The 17473-nt window shown below is 45.3% G+C and overlaps 1 protein-coding gene across 1 annotated transcript; it reads left to right on the forward strand.

The window, feature by feature from the left end:
- The first annotated feature begins 267 nt into the window (after positions 1-267).
- LOC122427470 (oviduct-specific glycoprotein-like) lies at positions 268-10369 on the forward strand. The gene is given in 11 exon segments (XM_043446987.1): positions 268-292; positions 815-844; positions 1225-1429; positions 2370-2426; positions 3296-3461; positions 4046-4170; positions 5412-5520; positions 5620-5805; positions 7456-7572; positions 8795-8954; positions 9790-10369. Coding segments are annotated over 11 exon segments (1647 nt in total). The 3' UTR covers positions 10257-10369.
- Positions 10370-17473: the final 7104 nt, after the last annotated feature.

Genomic DNA, 17473 nt, shown 5'->3' on the forward strand with positions numbered 1-17473 from the left:
CCCTCACTAGGGCCGGTCATGAACACCTCCTCTGTGCCAGTGTCAGAGGGAGTTGTTGCTTTGTTGGATCTCAGAGCTATGGCTCTGCTGGGTGGGAGGACAGGAGATGCTGGGGTCACTGTGACTCTGGGGCGGCCATGCATTAATCACTGTCCCTGATTTTGTGTGTGTGTGGCTGGGTTGTCCCAGTGCTGTCCCACGATTGTACCTGGGGAATCTCATATAAAGGGGCTCCAGCCCTAGGCCTGCAGCTGTCAGAACACAGAGATGGGGAAGCTGCTACTGTGGGTTGGTGAGTGTGGTGGATCCCAGTCCCCAAATGTCTCTTAGTTCAGAAGGTGCTGGGCTTCATCAGCTTGTTGTCTCTGTGGTACCCAAGGAGCATCCTGGGCCTCAGGGGCCTGAATTAGGTGGAGGTGGGCAGAACAGAGTGAAAGGAGAAGTGATCAGAGCAGTGGTTCTCACCAGCTGCACATTAAGTATTTTTATGCCTGGCCTCCACTTCAGACCCATTGATCAGAATGTCTGTGGGAGGAGCCAGGATATCACTGTGTTTAAATTATCTTCCAAGGTTGAGAACCACTGGCCTGGAACCTTTGCTGGGACTTCTCAGTGTCATGGTTGTCCCAAAGCCTGTGTGTCTACGTGTAGAATATATTGGAGTGGAAAGGAGCTTAGATAGATCTGGCTTCACCTGCTCAGTGTAGAGAAGAGGAAGGAGGGAAGGGTGTGCGTGTCTGCATGTGTGGGACCTGGAGGGTGAGCTGGGATGTGCGTGTGAATCTGCGTGTGTTTCTTCCTTTGTCTCATGCAGGGCTGCTCCTCGTGCTGAAACACCACAATGGTGAGGAAACTGTGGTCCTCTCCAGAGCCGGGGAGAGTGTCCACTGAGAACTGCTCCAAGTCCAGTGTCCCCCGTGCCCGCCCTGGCTCTGCGTCGGGGATCATTGACCCAGTGCGGCTCAGCAGCAAATTCTCAGTCACTGCTGGGTCTTCTCTGTGCCGGGATCCAGGCTCTCGGATCCATTCTGACCAGGCTTTCATGAGGCGTTCTTTCCCTGGGGGACCCTGACAGTGGGGGAGGGACCTCCCCTCAGTGTAGCTTTGGGGGGGATGTATTTGGTGGGGGTTACAATGGACCAGCCTCTAGAGAAGTGTCCACGCTGCTGTGGATGCTGAGCCCCATCATTATTTCTACCAATAATGCCTGCTGTCCCCTGCCAGGTGCTGCCCACAAGCTGGTGTGTTATTTCACCAACTGGGCATTCAGTCGGCCCGGCCCTGCCTCGATCCTGCCCCGGGATCTGGACCCCTTTCTCTGCACCCACCTGGTATTTGCCTTTGCCTCGATGAACAACAGTCAGATTGTTCCTAAGGATCCCCTGGATGAGAAAATCCTCTACCCAGAGTTCAACAAGCTCAAGGAGAGGTGTGTTCACTGTGTCTGTGGGGGTTGTATTTTACAGGCAAAGAGGAGTAAAGTCTTTTCTTCTGTTAGTCGTCACCTTTCCTCTGATCCTTGTGTCCCTCCTCCTGTCAAGGGCTCTCTGAGTGTCCCTGTTCTGGGAGCTCCCCGTGGATCAGCACTCTGAGCTCATCCTTCCCTCCCTGCCCTTGTGGCTGCTGTGCCCCTGCCTAGAACATGCTCCTCTCTCTTCTCTGCCTTGCACCCCCAACTCCCCCTTCAAGCCCAGTGCTCAGGATTCTAGTTTCAAGTGCTTCGGAGAGAGTTACATGTCACACAAGCTTCATAAATGCTAGTGTTTCATTACCATTTCTCACCTGCAAATGAGCCCCAAGGGAAGGGCTGGTGTCTATGATCTTTGTACACCAGTGGCTGGGTCAGTGCCCAGCAGAGAGCTGGTGTTCAGTGTTCTCTCCCCAGGCCTCCTGGGCTATCCTCTCCAGGGAATGGTCTGTCACTGCACGCTTGGTTGTAGAAAATCCATGTCACTAGAGCACAGTCTCTGGAGAGGAGAGCAGGGAGCTTTTCCATCTATTCATTGCTGTTTCAAGCACCTAAAGCAGTCAGAGGCATGTATTAATTGCTCAATAAATGTTTGTTGATCAAAAAAGTGAGCGAAGAGAAAATTTAGGCTGCCTTGTCTTTTTCTTTTTCTGGGAATGTCATGGGAGTGGGGAGTTTGGGGGGCTTAGACAGCCTGGGATCCTGGGTGTGATGATCTATATGTGGACTGGTTGTTGTCTCTCTTATCCTTCTTCCCCGTCTTGGGCTCCACTCCTTTCTCCCTTAGGTTACTCCACCTGCTCCCCCCTTCCCCTCCCCCTCCTCCCATTCCCACTACTTCCCACTATTCCCCAAATAACTGAATGAGAACCCAGCTCACCGACTCTGTCCCTCATCACAGGAACAGGAAGCTGAAAACACTGCTGTCCATCGAGGGGTGGAACTTCGGCACCTCGAGGTGAGTCTGTGCGGTCAGGTCTTCTCTCTGGGGTGGGGTTGAGGTGATGGATGGGTCAGGGGAGCAGGCCAGCTTTACACTCATTATCTCATGATTGCTAGGGGAAAGGATTACAAAGTGGCTGTTTGCATTCCAAATTTGTAAGAAAAAAGCACGAATGAGAGCTTTGGTAACTTACTGTATTTCACCCAGGTGTTCCTGAGAGATAATCAGCTAGGGATGATGATCAGGTAATGGATCCAAGCCTGCCAAAGTCTGAATCTGGTTAATCATTGCATGTAGGACTAGCCCCAAATTACTTAAAGTTCAGCTTTACTTTAAGAAAAGTACAAGAAGAAGAAGTGTAAAGTGGCTAAAGTTTTTCCCGTGGCTAAAGGTTTTCCAATAGTGTCTCCACTATGGAAGAGAAAATACTAGAAAAAATGGAGAACAGTCAAACAGCTACTAAACAGTATAGCAAAGACTCTAAAACCCCTGGTCAGAGCCTGGCCCTTTTGTGCCATGTTATGGGGCCCATTAGCTCAGAGATCTTTCTGGAAATGCTGGCCCTTTACTCATGTTCCCTCCCCTTATCTGTTCGGACAAAGAGTCAGTTCCGGGCCAGGAGTGACCATTTCAAAGGCAGAGATGTTCTGAGCCACTGTCTCCACACCAGGCTGAGTATTGCTTACATCTGGCAGTGGTTTGCAAATCCTTCCTGGAGCCTGAAGTCCAGGGCTGGGAAGGGACTTAAGAAGGTTGGAGAGTTTCAAAGCTCTGACTTCCTCTCCTCAGTCACATATGAACCAAAGATCCTTGCAGGGGAGTGGTTGGTGGGGAGCACAGTTATGCAGAAAGCACTCCTGGCTTCAACCCCAGTTCACCTGCAGGTTCACCACGATGCTGTCCACATTTTCCAACCGGGAAAAGTTTGTCAATTCAGTGATGCCCCTCCTGAGGACACATGGCTTTGATGGTCTGGACCTCTTCTTCTTGTACCCTGGACTCAGAGGCAGCCCCGCGCGTGACCGCTGGACTTTTCTCTCCTTACTTGAAGTAAGGCCAGCTTTGTTGTTGGTGTTCAGTGGCTAAGTTGTGTGTGGCTCTTTTGCCACCCAATGGAGTTGCAGGCTTCCCTGTCCTTCATGATGAAAAGGCCAGTGTGGCAGCTCTTGACTCCAAAAGTGATTCTGTTTTGACCATGTCTGGGCTTCAGGCACAGGGGGAGCCTAAGGCCAGGGGCAGGGCAGGAGACGGGTCACAGAAGGTTCCTTCACTGCTGTTACCTGCAGGTGTTGACAGAGGGCTGCTGAGCAGGAGCCCTGTGGAGGCCTTTCCCTCTGTCACCACTGGCCTGGCCCCAGCCCTCCAGCCTGAGTGACACTTTCTCTGTGCATCTCCTGGCCTCTCTCAGGCAGGCTGTCTGAACTCTGCTCCTGGGCCTGCAGCCAGCCCTCTGCTCAATGCCTTCGCACACTGGTTCACATTCCCTTTCTCAGGAACCTGTGGGCAGGGCCTGTGTCTGACTCTCCTGGCTCCAGGGGCTCTGTTATTACGGAAGATTGTTTCCCGGATGACTCCTGCTTTCCCCGACTCGACTCTGCTTTGTCCATTTCTCTCATCTGCCTCCCTCTTCCCAGGAGCTCCTGCAGGCCTTCAAGAATGAGGCCTGGCTCACCATGCGCCCAAGGCTGCTGCTGTCTGCTGCCGTCTCTGGGGACCCCCATGTCATCCGGAAAGCGTATGATGCACGCCTTCTGGGCAGGTGAGTGGGTGGTCCTTTGGTGTTGGGGGGGATGCATTGGAGGGAAGAAGGCATCTTGGGCGCAGAACCCAGAGGTGCCCAGCACTGTCCTGGAGCTTTGACTTCCTGCCCTGCTGTGAGAACACCTGTGGGAGGTAGGCTAAGCATGAATGTAGGTGGGGACAAGGATTATTCCTTATAGCCCAGACTGAGGAGATCACAGGGGAGTGATGGGGCACCAGGCCACACCACAGCATCCCTTTGGGTAGATATCCATAGCTGGGCCTCAAGGAGCGAACCCAGGGGCCTGACGTCTGTTTTGCTGGAGTCCCCTGTGGATGTGCACTGGGTGCCAGAGGGCTGGTATCAGAGACATTTGTAAATTACCAACTATTGCCTCTGAAACAAAAATAGGAATGCCCAGTCAGGGCCCATTTTCAGAGCAGAGGTCTTCATGCCAAAGTCACAAAACCACATGGAGGGAGCTCATATCTCTCTGAACATGCCAGTTCTGGACTAATTCTATCAAAGTTCAAGAATCAAGTGTTTCCTGATGTTAAACATGAGGCAGATGCAACATACAAGAGATGATGTTATTGCTGTGTGTGATGACACTTCGGGAGAGTGGGTTCAATGTGTCAGGAGAGCTGAGAGACCCAGTGGGCTGAGTTGGCTAGTGTTGGTCTCATAGCCAGGCAGGATAGAGGACTCCACCTTCACCCAGCTGGGTCACCTTAGACAAATTAGGTAACTGCATGAGTTTCAGTTTTTTCATTTTAAAATGGAGACTATTATGGTAATTAGGACATTAACCAGATTAAAATTAAATTACATAATCCATGCTAACCTCTACACTGTGACTTGGTAAGGCTCAATTACACTTCACCATCTGGAAAGCTTTCTGGAAGAGAGGGGTTTCACTGGCTCCTTGAACAGTTGAAAGATGGATGCACTTTTATGCTGTCTGATTACACATGTCATTTATGCAGACTTCTGCTACACTTGTATCAGCCCGAATGCCTTTGTGTCCTGGTCTGATCCCATCCACTCCCTTGGATACTCTCCGGAGAGCATAGGTCCTGACACACCGCTGTTCCTCACCAGCTGTGTGTTCCAGGGCAGCCTTTCACTGGCGGGGCACAGTTCAGGCAGTCCCGATGGGCAGAGATGGCAGAGGTGTTGGGTAGCTGATGTTTAGCTAGTTGGTGCTATGAAAGTCTAGCTGGCATGATCTTCATACTTCCTCTTCCTACCCCTTACAGACTCTTGGATTTCATCAGCGTCTTGTCTTACGACTTACATGGAAGCTGGGAAAAGGTCACAGGACACAATAGCCCTCTGTTCTCTCTGCCTGGAGACCCCAAATCTTCGGTAAGAAAAGGAAAGCTGTCAGGCGGCCCAGACATGCGCCCCTGAGCCAGGCCAGTGGCTCTTGGTAACAAGGAGGGGTTGTGTTCTTCCTCCCTGCAGGCATATGCCATGAATTACTGGTGACAGCTTGGGGCCCCCCCTGAGAAGCTCCTCATGGGGCTCCCCACCTATGGACGTACTTTTCACCTCCTCAGAGCCTCTCAGAATGAGCTGAGGGCAGAAGCTGTGGGACCAGCATCTCCAGGGAAGTACACCAAGCAAGCTGGCTTCTTGGCTTATTATGAGGTGACAGGAATGGGAAACCTCTGTCTGTGAGTTAGGGCTCCCCAACCTGAGCCCAGGGCCAAAGCAGGGACAAGGGACCAAGGCAAGACTGAGGGCTAGAGATAGGACAAGGAGATGGTTTGCTGCGGTAAGGTACATCCACTCTCTGGGATACTCTCTTTTCTTTTGGGGAAGTTATTTGAGCCCTTTGTAAGAGGTGAGGGACTGGGTGGAGTCTGAATGGAGGGGGACAGATATTTCACTCCTTAGAAGATTTTTAAATAATATTTAAGTCAATCCTGAATTACTATGTGGCCTAAACAAACCTAATTAATATTTGCAAGATATATATATATATTTTCAAAAGTTCAAATATTTTCAAAAGTAAGAGAATAGTATAGCATTCTTTCAATCCCTGAAAGAGCCATGGACCCAAGGCAGATATTTCACCCCTTAGAAGATTCTTCAATGACAGTTAAGTCAATCCTCACTTACTGTATGTCCTAAATAAACATAATTAATATTTACCATATGTATATAATCAGACACATTCAAAAATAAAAGAACAGTATAACATCCTCTCACTCCCTGATGCCCAAATGCCCTTCACCCAACTTCAGTCATTAACCGCTCATGGCCAGTATTGCTTTTTCTCTGCTCCTAACTCCTTCCTTCTCACTAGTCAATTATTTTGAGACAGTTCTAAGACATCCCCCATCACAGATTCTTTGTCCTCTACCTTGATTCCATGCCCAAATCCTCATCTCAACAAAGCTTGCTGTTGAGTAGGGGGAAGAGACATGGATCCAAGGGAATGTGGAACACAAGAAAAGACAGCAAGAGGCTCCAAGTGCATGACTGTAGGGTGTGGTGTTGGTGGATTTTGAGCAGAACTATGAAGCGCAGTAGAATCCTGATGGGTGGGAAGGACCTCCTAGGCAAAGAACAGCAGGCACCAGAGGGAGAGTTGCATCTTTGCCTGAGGTGGTAATGGAGATGCTGGTGTCTCTCCAATCTCTGCACTGTGCTGGCTCCTGGATATGTTTCCCTGCTAATCCACTGAAGCATGATTATGAGTGATGACATAGTCAAGGGAGCGTAATGTTAAAGAGATTTTGATAACACCTTTAATGAACAAAAATATAATAACTTCCATATTAGCTTCTGCAGCCCAAATGGAACATTTCTATATCTTTGCAGTACACCATCTCCAGCACAGTGTTGGGTACCCAATCTACAGTCAGTGGTTTTTTGATGTAATACCCTAGTTCTCCTTGCCTTCCAGGTCTTTACATTTATTATAGATTCAAAAGCTAGCTTGATAAATACCTAGATGGATCAGTTTATATTGGTTTAATGAGCAAAGAAGATACTTGTTTATGAAAAGTCTTTGAGAAAGGTACAGGTTTGGTCTAGACCCAGGTTTGTTATGTAGTAGTTTGGTATTGACATTATTTACCAAACCCTAGTTTGATTTCTTAAAGGCTGCCACTCACTCCTTTGTTCTCTACCTGTTTATCCATCATGTGTATTAGAGAAAAGAATAAGCAATAGTAAGAATTTATCCAAAATAGAGAGGAAGTCTTTACCTCTGGGTGTGAGCAGTTTGTCTGTTGGTGCTTCTCTTCATGGTATGCCACACAACTGACCACTGTTCTGATGCTCCTGCAGATTTGTTCCTTCATTGAGGGAATGAATAAACGCTGGATTGATGATCAGTATGTACCATATGCCTTCAAGGGGAAAGAGTGGGTTGGTTATGATGATGCCATCAGCTTTAGTTACAAGGTGAGAACTTGGTCCTTTATTGATCCAACATAGTTTCCCTCTGGCTTCTATGAGGCCCTTGTGTGTACAGTGTGTGTGTGTATGTGTGTCTGTGGGTGCACTCTTGTGCGCGTGCATGTATGTGCCTATAAAACTGACAGGTTAACTTGTTAGCCTAAAAGTAGAAAAAAAAATGTCAGAACGTTCACAGTTTTCAACTTAGCAATAATTGGTTCCTCCTTATTTTACATTTGGGGAAATTAAACCCCAGAAAGAAGCAATTGATTTGGTCAAGTCATGTAGTTATTTGCATATGACAGACTATTTTTTCCATCAGCCTTACAAGAGAACTCTGGCAAAGTAATAACAAAATCTGGATTTAACGCTAAACAACTTCCATTTAGTTATATCTGAGGTTTTAGTAATCATGGATAAAATGCTTCATTTTCTTTTACGTGTAAAAGGTATGATATTATCTGCTCTATTCCTTTTTTATGGCATCACTATGGCATAAGATATTTTGAAATGATTTTTTAAAAATAAAGCAACATCTCCAAGTTAATATGATGATAAGGGTGATTAGCAGGCTGGAGATCCAGACAATGTTTAATGTTTATGAACATGTACTATGTGCAAAATATTGCTCCAAATATCTTGCATGTATGAATTTTAAAAATCTTTTAAAAATTATGGTAAAATATACATAACATAAAATTCAATATTTTATTCATTTTTTTGTCACCATTCAGTAGCATTAAGTACATTCACATTGCTGTGCAACCATCATATCTACCTCCAGAACTTTCTCCTCTTTCCAAACTGAAGTGACTCCCCACTCCTTCCTCACTCAGCTCCTGGTAATCACCTCTCTACCTTCCAGGTGAATTTGACTACTCTAAGCACCTCAATGGGTGGAATCATAGTATTTGTTCTTTTGTAACTGGCATATTTCACTTAGCATTGTATTTTCCACTTCCACCTATGTTGTAATATGTGCATATAGGAATTCTTTGGATCCTAAAAATGTTGGAAATGTTATCCATTTTTCTTTTTACATAGAAGGCAATTAAAACACACAAGGCTTATGTAGCTTTTTTTTTTTTTTCCAAGATCCCATAGTTAACAAGCAATAGAGGCTAGAGTCAAATACAGGCTACATAGCTAAGCATTCTACCATATTGCCTTCTAAGAGTCCATCTGATTTTGCCATTGTACTCAGTCTGGAGGATGGCTAGTACAGCAGGTTGACTGACTACTGTTTTTTCGGGCATTTTTCATAAAAAGAGAGCATTTTGGGGGGGCCATGGTGTGGACATTGGACCTGGATGATGTCACGGGTGCTTTCTGTGGCACTGGCCCTTTCCCCCTTGTCTACACATTGAATTATCTTCTGGTGAAGGACGGTGAGTAGCTATGACCTGGAAGCTGGGTTGGCAATTGCACAAGTAGCCACTGGGTGGGTCCCTTCTGTAAGATCTAAAGGCTTTGTTGTGGCAGAATGACAATGAAGGAAGAGAATAAGCTTTGATGCCAGGCCAGTCTGCTTTCTAATCTTGGTTTGGATGCATGCTCCATTTGATCTCTCTGAGCTTTGTTTTCCCATCTACAAAATGGGAATAATCCTTATACTCATGACATTATTATATACACTGACAGTTAGGAGATGGAACCTGGCATGCTAAATCTGCAACATCCTTGGAGATGGTCTATAACCCTCATTTTGTGAGGAGACCAGGACTCAGAAGGATAATACAGCTAGTAAGGGGTGGAAATGAAATGCCAACTTAATTCTTTATAACATGCTTTCTAGGGAAAACTCCTTGCACTCAGCCTTGTTCCTCATGCCTTCCAAGTGGGGGACACAAAAGAATTCTTACTGAGGATTCCACAAGTTAGGAAATAGGCCTCAGGGTCAATGTCTTGTGCAAAGTGTGACTGCCAAAGTGGTGGGCTGAGCATAGAGAACTGATAGACTTCTGCTTGGGGTCACTTAACTGGAAATGTAGCAAACCCACTGAGTGTCCATGGGTGCCTGGGATCTTGTTGATATGTTTAGGTGGGGAAGCTGGGCTTCTGTGTGTGGAGACTTTATCTTTGTCGACAAGTGGGTGCATTCAGAAATCCTCTACTTCTGGTTTGGGAGCTGGTGCTTCAGCCCTGAAGCAGCTCTAATTCTACCAGTGACAGGATGGGAAGGAAGATGTAGGAGTCTCACCCTTTTCTGTTGATTTCTTCTAGAATTCAGCTCAACTCCTTTACCAAAATTTTGGTCCTCAACTACTGTGAATTCTTCAAGAATTGGCCCTGAAATGCCAACTATGACCAGGGATTTGACTACTGGTTTTGGCATTTTGCCCGCAGGAGGAGAGGCTGTGGCCACTGAGACCAAAAAAAAGTCTGCAACAATGGCCACAAGCCCCAGAGGTGAGATTGCGACCCCTACAAGGACCCCTCTGACCTTTGGAAGGCGCACTGCTGCTCCAGAAGGGAAGACTGAGAGCCCTGGAGAGAAGCCTGTGCTCCCTGTGGGCCATCTCGTGGTGAGCCCTGGAGGGGTAGCTGTGGGTCCCATGCACCTTCAGATTGGACAGAAGGTCACACCCCCAGGAAGGAAGGCTGGAGTCCCTGAGAAGGTGACCACCCGCTCTGGAAAGATGACAGTCACCCCTGATGGGCAGGCTGAGACTCCGGAGAGGACACTTTGACCTCTGAGGTAGACCCTGAGCCCTGGTGGGTTACTTTGGTCTTCAGACAGAAGCTGAAAAGTGGATGCTGCTCTCTGGCTCTGTCATCTCACCCCCTTGGATAACTCCTCTTGCTTTTGACAACCCCTTTGTTCCCACTGATGGACTCATTCTTTGGACGACTTGATAACCCTTCCAATGAGTCCTCTCTGTAAAGAAACTTGGAAAACTCTGCTGTGAATAAAGGATCCCAAAGTCTGTTGTGGGCAAAATCTGGGGGAAACCCTTATCTCTTCATCTAGGCCCCCTGATAGAAGCTGCCTGTGCCCAGCCATTCACATTTCATTCTTGGGACAAACAGGCCCCAGGTCATAGTGAGTTAATCTCTTCTCTCTTGAATAAACTAAAAGCATAAGAAGCCGTGTGAGTTCTCTGAAGCTCTTTTCTTGAAATGACCAGTGGTAGTCAATTGTTATCTTCTCCCTTTCAAAATCACTTCCCCTTGCTATTTTTGGAAAGAGGGAATTTGTGTCTGTGTTATGCTGATATTTTCCAGTGTTGATTATGTGCTTCTCTCTCTGCAATGAACACTGCTGACTTCACTAGTGGTCAGAGCCAGAATCTCCTCTAGGGAAGTTTTCCCTACTGCTGAAGGGGCCTGAGAGAAGGGGGAAGGAGTTGTCTCTTCCAGTTTTATTCCCTACTTTGGAAAGTCTTAGTTGTCTCTGATAAAACACCTCCACCCTGACCTGTTCTCCCCATAAGGAGTGGTGGAGGGAAAGACAAAATCAACATATTTTGGTTATCTGCACACTTCTCCCAGGTCTATACTACACACTGCAGTCTACCTACAGTTTATTTTCCTGGGCATGAGTCACCCTTATAAGTCAGTATGGACATAGGACCAAATTCTAGCTCTCCCTTTCTGGGAAGCAATGATGATAGTGAGTGTCCAATCTACCATTAATGTTACCTTTTCTTTTGGAAGTGCAACCTCCAAGGCTTTAAAATAAGGGTTCATTAAAATACCTATGGGAGGAGGCATTTATCATAAATGACAAAGCAGGTGAAGGCTGTATCCACACATGGGTGGGCACATGGCCTTGGGACCACGTTGCCACAGCATAAATCACAAATCAGTTAAGCTACAAAACAAATCAACCTCAAAACCAGTTTATAAAACAACCATTTATTTAGCTGATAATTCTAAAGGTTAGTCATTTAAGCTGTGTTCAATTAGGTAGTTCTTATGGTCTGGACTGGTCTTGACTGATCATGGCTGCAGTGACTGAGGTATCTGCTGTTAGCTAGTGGGTTGGGTTGGGGTGGGCTGGTTTATCATGGCCTCAGCTGAGCTGCCCGAGGTCTCTCTCCATGAGACCTCCCATTCTTCAACTGGCTACTTTACAAGGTTGCAGTCTCTTTGCTACTAGAAAGCAAGAGAGAAATCTCCAATGGGCAATTCATTTTTAAATCTCTGTTTGAATTGTATTTACTATTGTTCCATTGGTCAAAGCAAGTCTAATGACCAAGCATGAAATTAGAATAGTTGCAAATTATGCAAATGAATATGGGGAAGCATAAATAAATTGGGAGTTATTACTGCTAATCTGTTTCACAAACTCAATCTTCCAGTATTTAAGAAAAGCTGAAATTAGGTGTGTGTGTTTAGTAGAAACCTATTGACTTCAAAGCATTGGCTAAAATGTCTATGACTGGATGTGCCTGTGGATGGCCGTCATGCCCCCTGGATCAGGGTGCTTTGATAGAGCAATTGGATCAAAGCATTCTATGTTTGCATTAAGGTATGATGGAATAGAAGTGGGTTCACATTTCATTCTGGGCACTGGATTTTCAGATTTTTTTCTCTTAGTTGTTGTTTAGACCCTACTCTCATCTACTTAAAGGTTAGGGATTATATATTTAATTGGACATTGTTAGAGTATAGGAAAGAAATAGAGGTGAAGCTTTCCCCACTAGCTCCTCTATGGACAATAAGTATTTCTAAGAATCTTTGTAAGTTTTTTTTTTCTGTCGCCTTTTCTGCATGTTCTTTATTCATGGATAATGTGTCTAGAAGTTTCTATTTATCTATTTTTAAAATCTAACTTATAAGCTTCCTGGAACTTATCTTTTTGCTGTAAATTTATTGGGACTTCCAACTTCATCATCTATCTCAAAATATACATTAGTGGGCAATCAACATAAGTTGATACAGCCACTATGGAAAACAATATGGGGGTTCTTCAAAAGTAAAAATAGTACTACCATAGTATTGAGGATTCCCACTTCTGGGTATCTTTCCAAAGAAAACAAGAGCACTAATTCAAAAAGATGTGTGCACCCCTATGTTCACTGAAGCATTATTTACAATAGCCAATATGTTCATCAGTAGATAGAGCCAACCCAAAGCAGGGAGCTCGCACTTCTCTCTTTCTTAGTTCCTTTCTGACTCTACTCTTTACTATCCAAAATTTGTGGAAGCCACAAAAAAATTCCCTACAGTCCTGGTGGAACGTTTTGACCAAGATCTCCCTCCCTGTCCCTCTCATGGTCAAAGACACTGCAAAGGGATTTTTACCTTGACAAGATTTGATGTGCAATGAGTTCTCTGAACTTGGCCACAGCAGGTGAGGGGTCTAACAACACAGTGGGCTGCCCAGGGCCCTGGGGAATGGGACAAATGTGGAGCTGGATGCAGGCCCCACAGCTGGATTCTGGTACAATGCCTTGTGCAGCTGTTCTCCTGTCACAGAGATAACAAGCCTCCCCTCAGCTCAGATCTTACACAGAGAGACAGGGCCCCAGGCCTTTGTGTGGGGCCTGCACCAGAGATGGGGAGGATACTACTTTGGGCCAGTAAGTTACACAGTCCCACTCCCCTCTTCGCCTCTAAACCCAGAAAATCCTTTCCATCAAGCATCAGAAAACAGACCCAGCCCTTAGCTTCAATACAAAGGCTCTGTTTGGATTTTTCTGCATCATTTCTCTCTTGTCTGGGCATGTGTCATCCCATCAGGCCCCTGCTTTGTCAGGCTGCTGGCTTTTTCATTCTCTTGCACATGCTCAGGGTCCAGAATGAAAAGAGTGATGCCATCTGTACATTTATAGAAAGTGCTAAGTCACAAAGTACTGAATTTCAAGAGCTTAGCAGGTGTGCCCTAGCAAGTCAGGCATTCTCTGAAGGCATCTAACCTAAAATGCTGCTTCTGTAGTTTCCAATCCAAATCTCAGTGGCTCTCTCTGCAATATCCCACTTGAATAGAATGGCTTTTACAACAATTCTACACCTTGATCTATCATCTTTCTCACCATCCATAACTTGCCCAGTGCCACCCTTTGTAATGAAGAACTAATGCTGCCTTCAGTGCTCAGATCTGTGACCTGCCACCACCCTACTCCTCGAGAGCCTTAGAAGGCTGTGGTCCATGAGCACCTGAGGATGCTGAACACCACCCATGGGAGTAGCTGATACAAGATGCTCTGGGGCATCCCAGACCTCAGTGAGACTGCTGCAGAGCTGTTCAGCTATTGCCTTCATTGAACATGCAGCTGAGTTAAGACAAGAGCATGTAAGCTGCATCTTGGTTTAAAGTCATTATCAAATGGTGAGAATCCAGTCCATTGGAGACTTAGTGACTGTAGCAGGTAGACAGTCCAATGGTTTAATCAACAAGCATTTATTTGATTTTGACTGTATGTTATGTAATGTCACTTTAGTTATTTCATCTAATTTTCACAATACGTTTTGAAGTTGGTTTTAATCTCCCCACTGTGTCAGTAAGCAAAGCAAGGTTAGAAGTTCTATGACAAGGTATCCAGCATTCTGCAGCTGGAAGGAGAAGAGCCAGGCTTCAGGCACAACAGTGACTGCTCAGAGCCCAGGCTCCTTCTACTCACCACTCAAAAGTAGGGGGTGGACCCAGCTCCAGTCCCATTCATCCCCAGGGTGGCTGGGGAATATGTGGAGAGGAGGATGTGCAGGACTCACCAGGGGCTGACTGTTCATCATTAGGTACGCATCAGTGCAACAGGTCTGTAGCTTCCATGGGAAGTCCTGAGCTGGGTCATGGGTTTCTCTCTTGCCTTGTTGCAGGTCTGGCTGTGTTGCTGCAAGCATCATGACTCTTCTTCCTTTTGACAGAGGAGTTTCCACCATCATCAAACTTACATGCTTGAAAATCTGAGACAGCTGTAGTCTCCATCTCCTATGGCACAGTCAAATTTGTTACAAAGAAAGAAAGAAAGAGAGAAAAGAAAGAAGGATGGAAGGGAGAGAAGGAGGAAGGGAGGAAGAAAGAAAGAAAAGGAAAATGAGGAAGAGAGCTTTCTCAGCTCAACCTCCTGCATGCTTGTATTCACATTCCTTTGAACTCATGGAAATGAAATTTCTAAGGATCATGAAGACCCTTATCAGGGTAAGAAATTAAGATAGCAGTAGAGTGTGTTAGTTTAGAGAGGATCAGTCATAATTCCCTAGAAATTAGAACTCTTCAAGGGGAAAAGGTCTACTTTATCCTACATCAGCTTTGACTCCATTCCCAAGTCCTTGAGAAAGATAGTTTATCTCTTATTCACCAATCTGAGCCTTCCTCATGTCTCCAAGCCTAAGTCTAGAGGAAGACCTAAGATATCCAGAGTGTTTCTGCCGCTCCTCCTACAGGAGCCAGCGAAAGAAGCATTGAGGTAACAGGTCTCAAGGCCTCTAAGTTCTAGCCCTTGTTCTCCCCACCTGAGTATACCACAAAGTTTATGTGTTAGTACCAACTGGTCTCAGTATCACCTAGGCCCTGTCAAATTCATACCAGAGAATGTTAACCTATGTCTGTGTACACATGCCATCTATGCCATCACCACTCTGGTCAATAAAAAGAAGGCACCCTATGAGTGGAACAATGATGTCATCTACCCCCAGTTCCAGAACCTCAAGAAGCAGTCAGCACCTTGTTCTGGAATATCTGGGAGACTCACAGATATTTAGTGAATTTGAAACTCAGAGCTAGTTTTGGGAGCCAGCTCCCCACTCAGGGCTAAAGTACACCATACAGACAGTTCAGTTCAGTCACTCAGTCGTGTCTGACTCTTTGTGACCCCATGGACTGCAGCACACCAGGCTTCCCTGTCCATCACCAACTGCCAAAGTTTACTCAAACTTATGTCCAAGGAGTCAGTGATGACATCCAACTATCTCATCTTATTGTCCCCATCTCCTCCTGCCTTCAGTCTTTCCTAGCAGCAGGGTCTTTTCAAATGAGTCAGTTCTTTGCATCAGGTGGGCAAAGTATTGGAGTTTCAGCTTCAGCATCAGTCCTTCCAAAGAATATCAGGACTGATTTCCTTTAGGATGGACTGGTTGGATCTCCTTGCAGTTCAAAAGATTCTCAAGAGTCTCCTCCAACACCACAGTTCAAAAGCATCAATTCTTCAGCACTCAGCTTTCTTTATAGTCCAACTCTCACACCCATACATGACTACTGGAAAAAGCATAGCCTTGACTAGACAGACCTTTACTGGCAAAGTAATGTCTCTGCTTTTTAATATGCTGTTTAAGTTGGTCAGTTTTTCTTCCAAGGGGAAAGCCTCTTTTAATTTCATGACTGCAGTCACCATCTGTAGTGATTTTGGAGTCCAAGAAAATAAAGTCTGTTATTGTTTCTGTTGCTTCCCCATTTATTTGCCGTGACGTGATGGGACCGGATGTCACTCGGTTTTCTGAACGTTGAGTTTTAAGCCAACTTTTTCACTCTCCTCTTTTATCAACAGGCTCTTTAGTTCTTCTTCACTTTCTGCCATAAGGATGGTGTTATCTGAGTATCGGAGGTTATTAATATTTCCCCTGGAAATCTTGATTCCAGCTTGTGCTTCATCCAGCCTGGCATTTCACATGACTTACTCTGCATATAAGTTAAATAAGCAGGGTGACAATATACAGCCTTGACATATTCCTTTCCTGATTTGGAACCAGTCTGTTGTTCCATGCCCAGTTCTTACTGTTGCTTCTTGACATGCATACAGATTTCTCAGGAGTCATGTCAGGTGGTCTGGTATTCCCAACTCTTGAAGAATTTTCCACTTTGTTGTGATCCACACAGACAAAGGCTTTGGTGTAGTCAATAAAGCAGAAGTAGATGTTTTTCTGGAACTTTTTTGCTTTTTTGATGATCTATGTTGGCAATCTGATCTCTTGTTCCTCTGCCTTTTCTAAAACCAGCTTGAACATCTAGAAGTTCTCTGCTCATGTACTTTTTAACCTCGCTTGGAGGATTTTGAACATTTCTTTGCTAGCATGTGAGATGAGTGCAACTGTGCAATAGTTTCAACTTTCTTTAATGTTGCCTTTCTTTGGGATTGGAATGAAAACTGACCTTTTCCAGTCCTGTGGCCACTGCTGAGTTTTTAAAATTTGTTGGCATATTGAGTGCAGTACTTTCACAGCATCATCTTTTAGGATTTGAAATAGCTCAACTGGAATTCCATCACCTCTACTAGCTTTATTTGTAGTGATGCTTCCAAGACTCACTTGATTTTGCATTCCAGGATGTCTGGCTCTAGGTTAGTGATTGCACCATTGTGGTTATCTGGGACATGAAGATCTTTTTTTGTATAGTTCTTCTGTATATTCTTGCCACCTCTTTTTAATATCTTCTGCTTCTCTTAGGTCCATACCATTTCTGTTCTTTATTGTGCCCATCTTTGCATGAAATGTTCCCTTTGTATCTCTAATTTTCTTGAAGAGATCTCTAGTCTTTCCCATTCTATTGTTTTCCTCTACTTCTTTCCGCTGATCACTGAGGAAGGCTTTCTTATCTCTCCTTGCTATTCTTTGGAACTCTGCATTCAAATGGGTATATCTTTCCTTTTTTTCCTTTGCCTTTAGCTTCTCTTCTTTTCTCAGTTATTTGTAAGGCCTCCTCAGACAACCGTTTTGCCTTTATCCATTTCTTTTTCTTGGGGAGGGTCTTGATCACTGCCTCCTGTAAATTGTCACGAACCTCTGTCCATAGAACTTTAGACTTTGTCTATCAGATCTAATCCCTTGAATCTACTTGTCACTTCCACTGTATAATCATAAGGGATTTGATTTAGATCATACCTGAATGGTCTAGTGGTTTTCCCTACTTTCTTCAATTTAAGCCTGAATTTGACAATAAGGAGTTCATGATCTGAGTTATAGTCAGCTCCTGGTCTTGTTTTTGCTGACTGTATAGAGCTTCTCCATCTACATTACAAAGAATGTA

Source organism: Cervus canadensis, chromosome 2 (genome assembly GCF_019320065.1).
Source record: "Cervus canadensis isolate Bull #8, Minnesota chromosome 2, ASM1932006v1, whole genome shotgun sequence".
In the NCBI taxonomy this organism is placed as follows: Eukaryota; Metazoa; Chordata; class Mammalia; order Artiodactyla; family Cervidae; genus Cervus; species Cervus canadensis.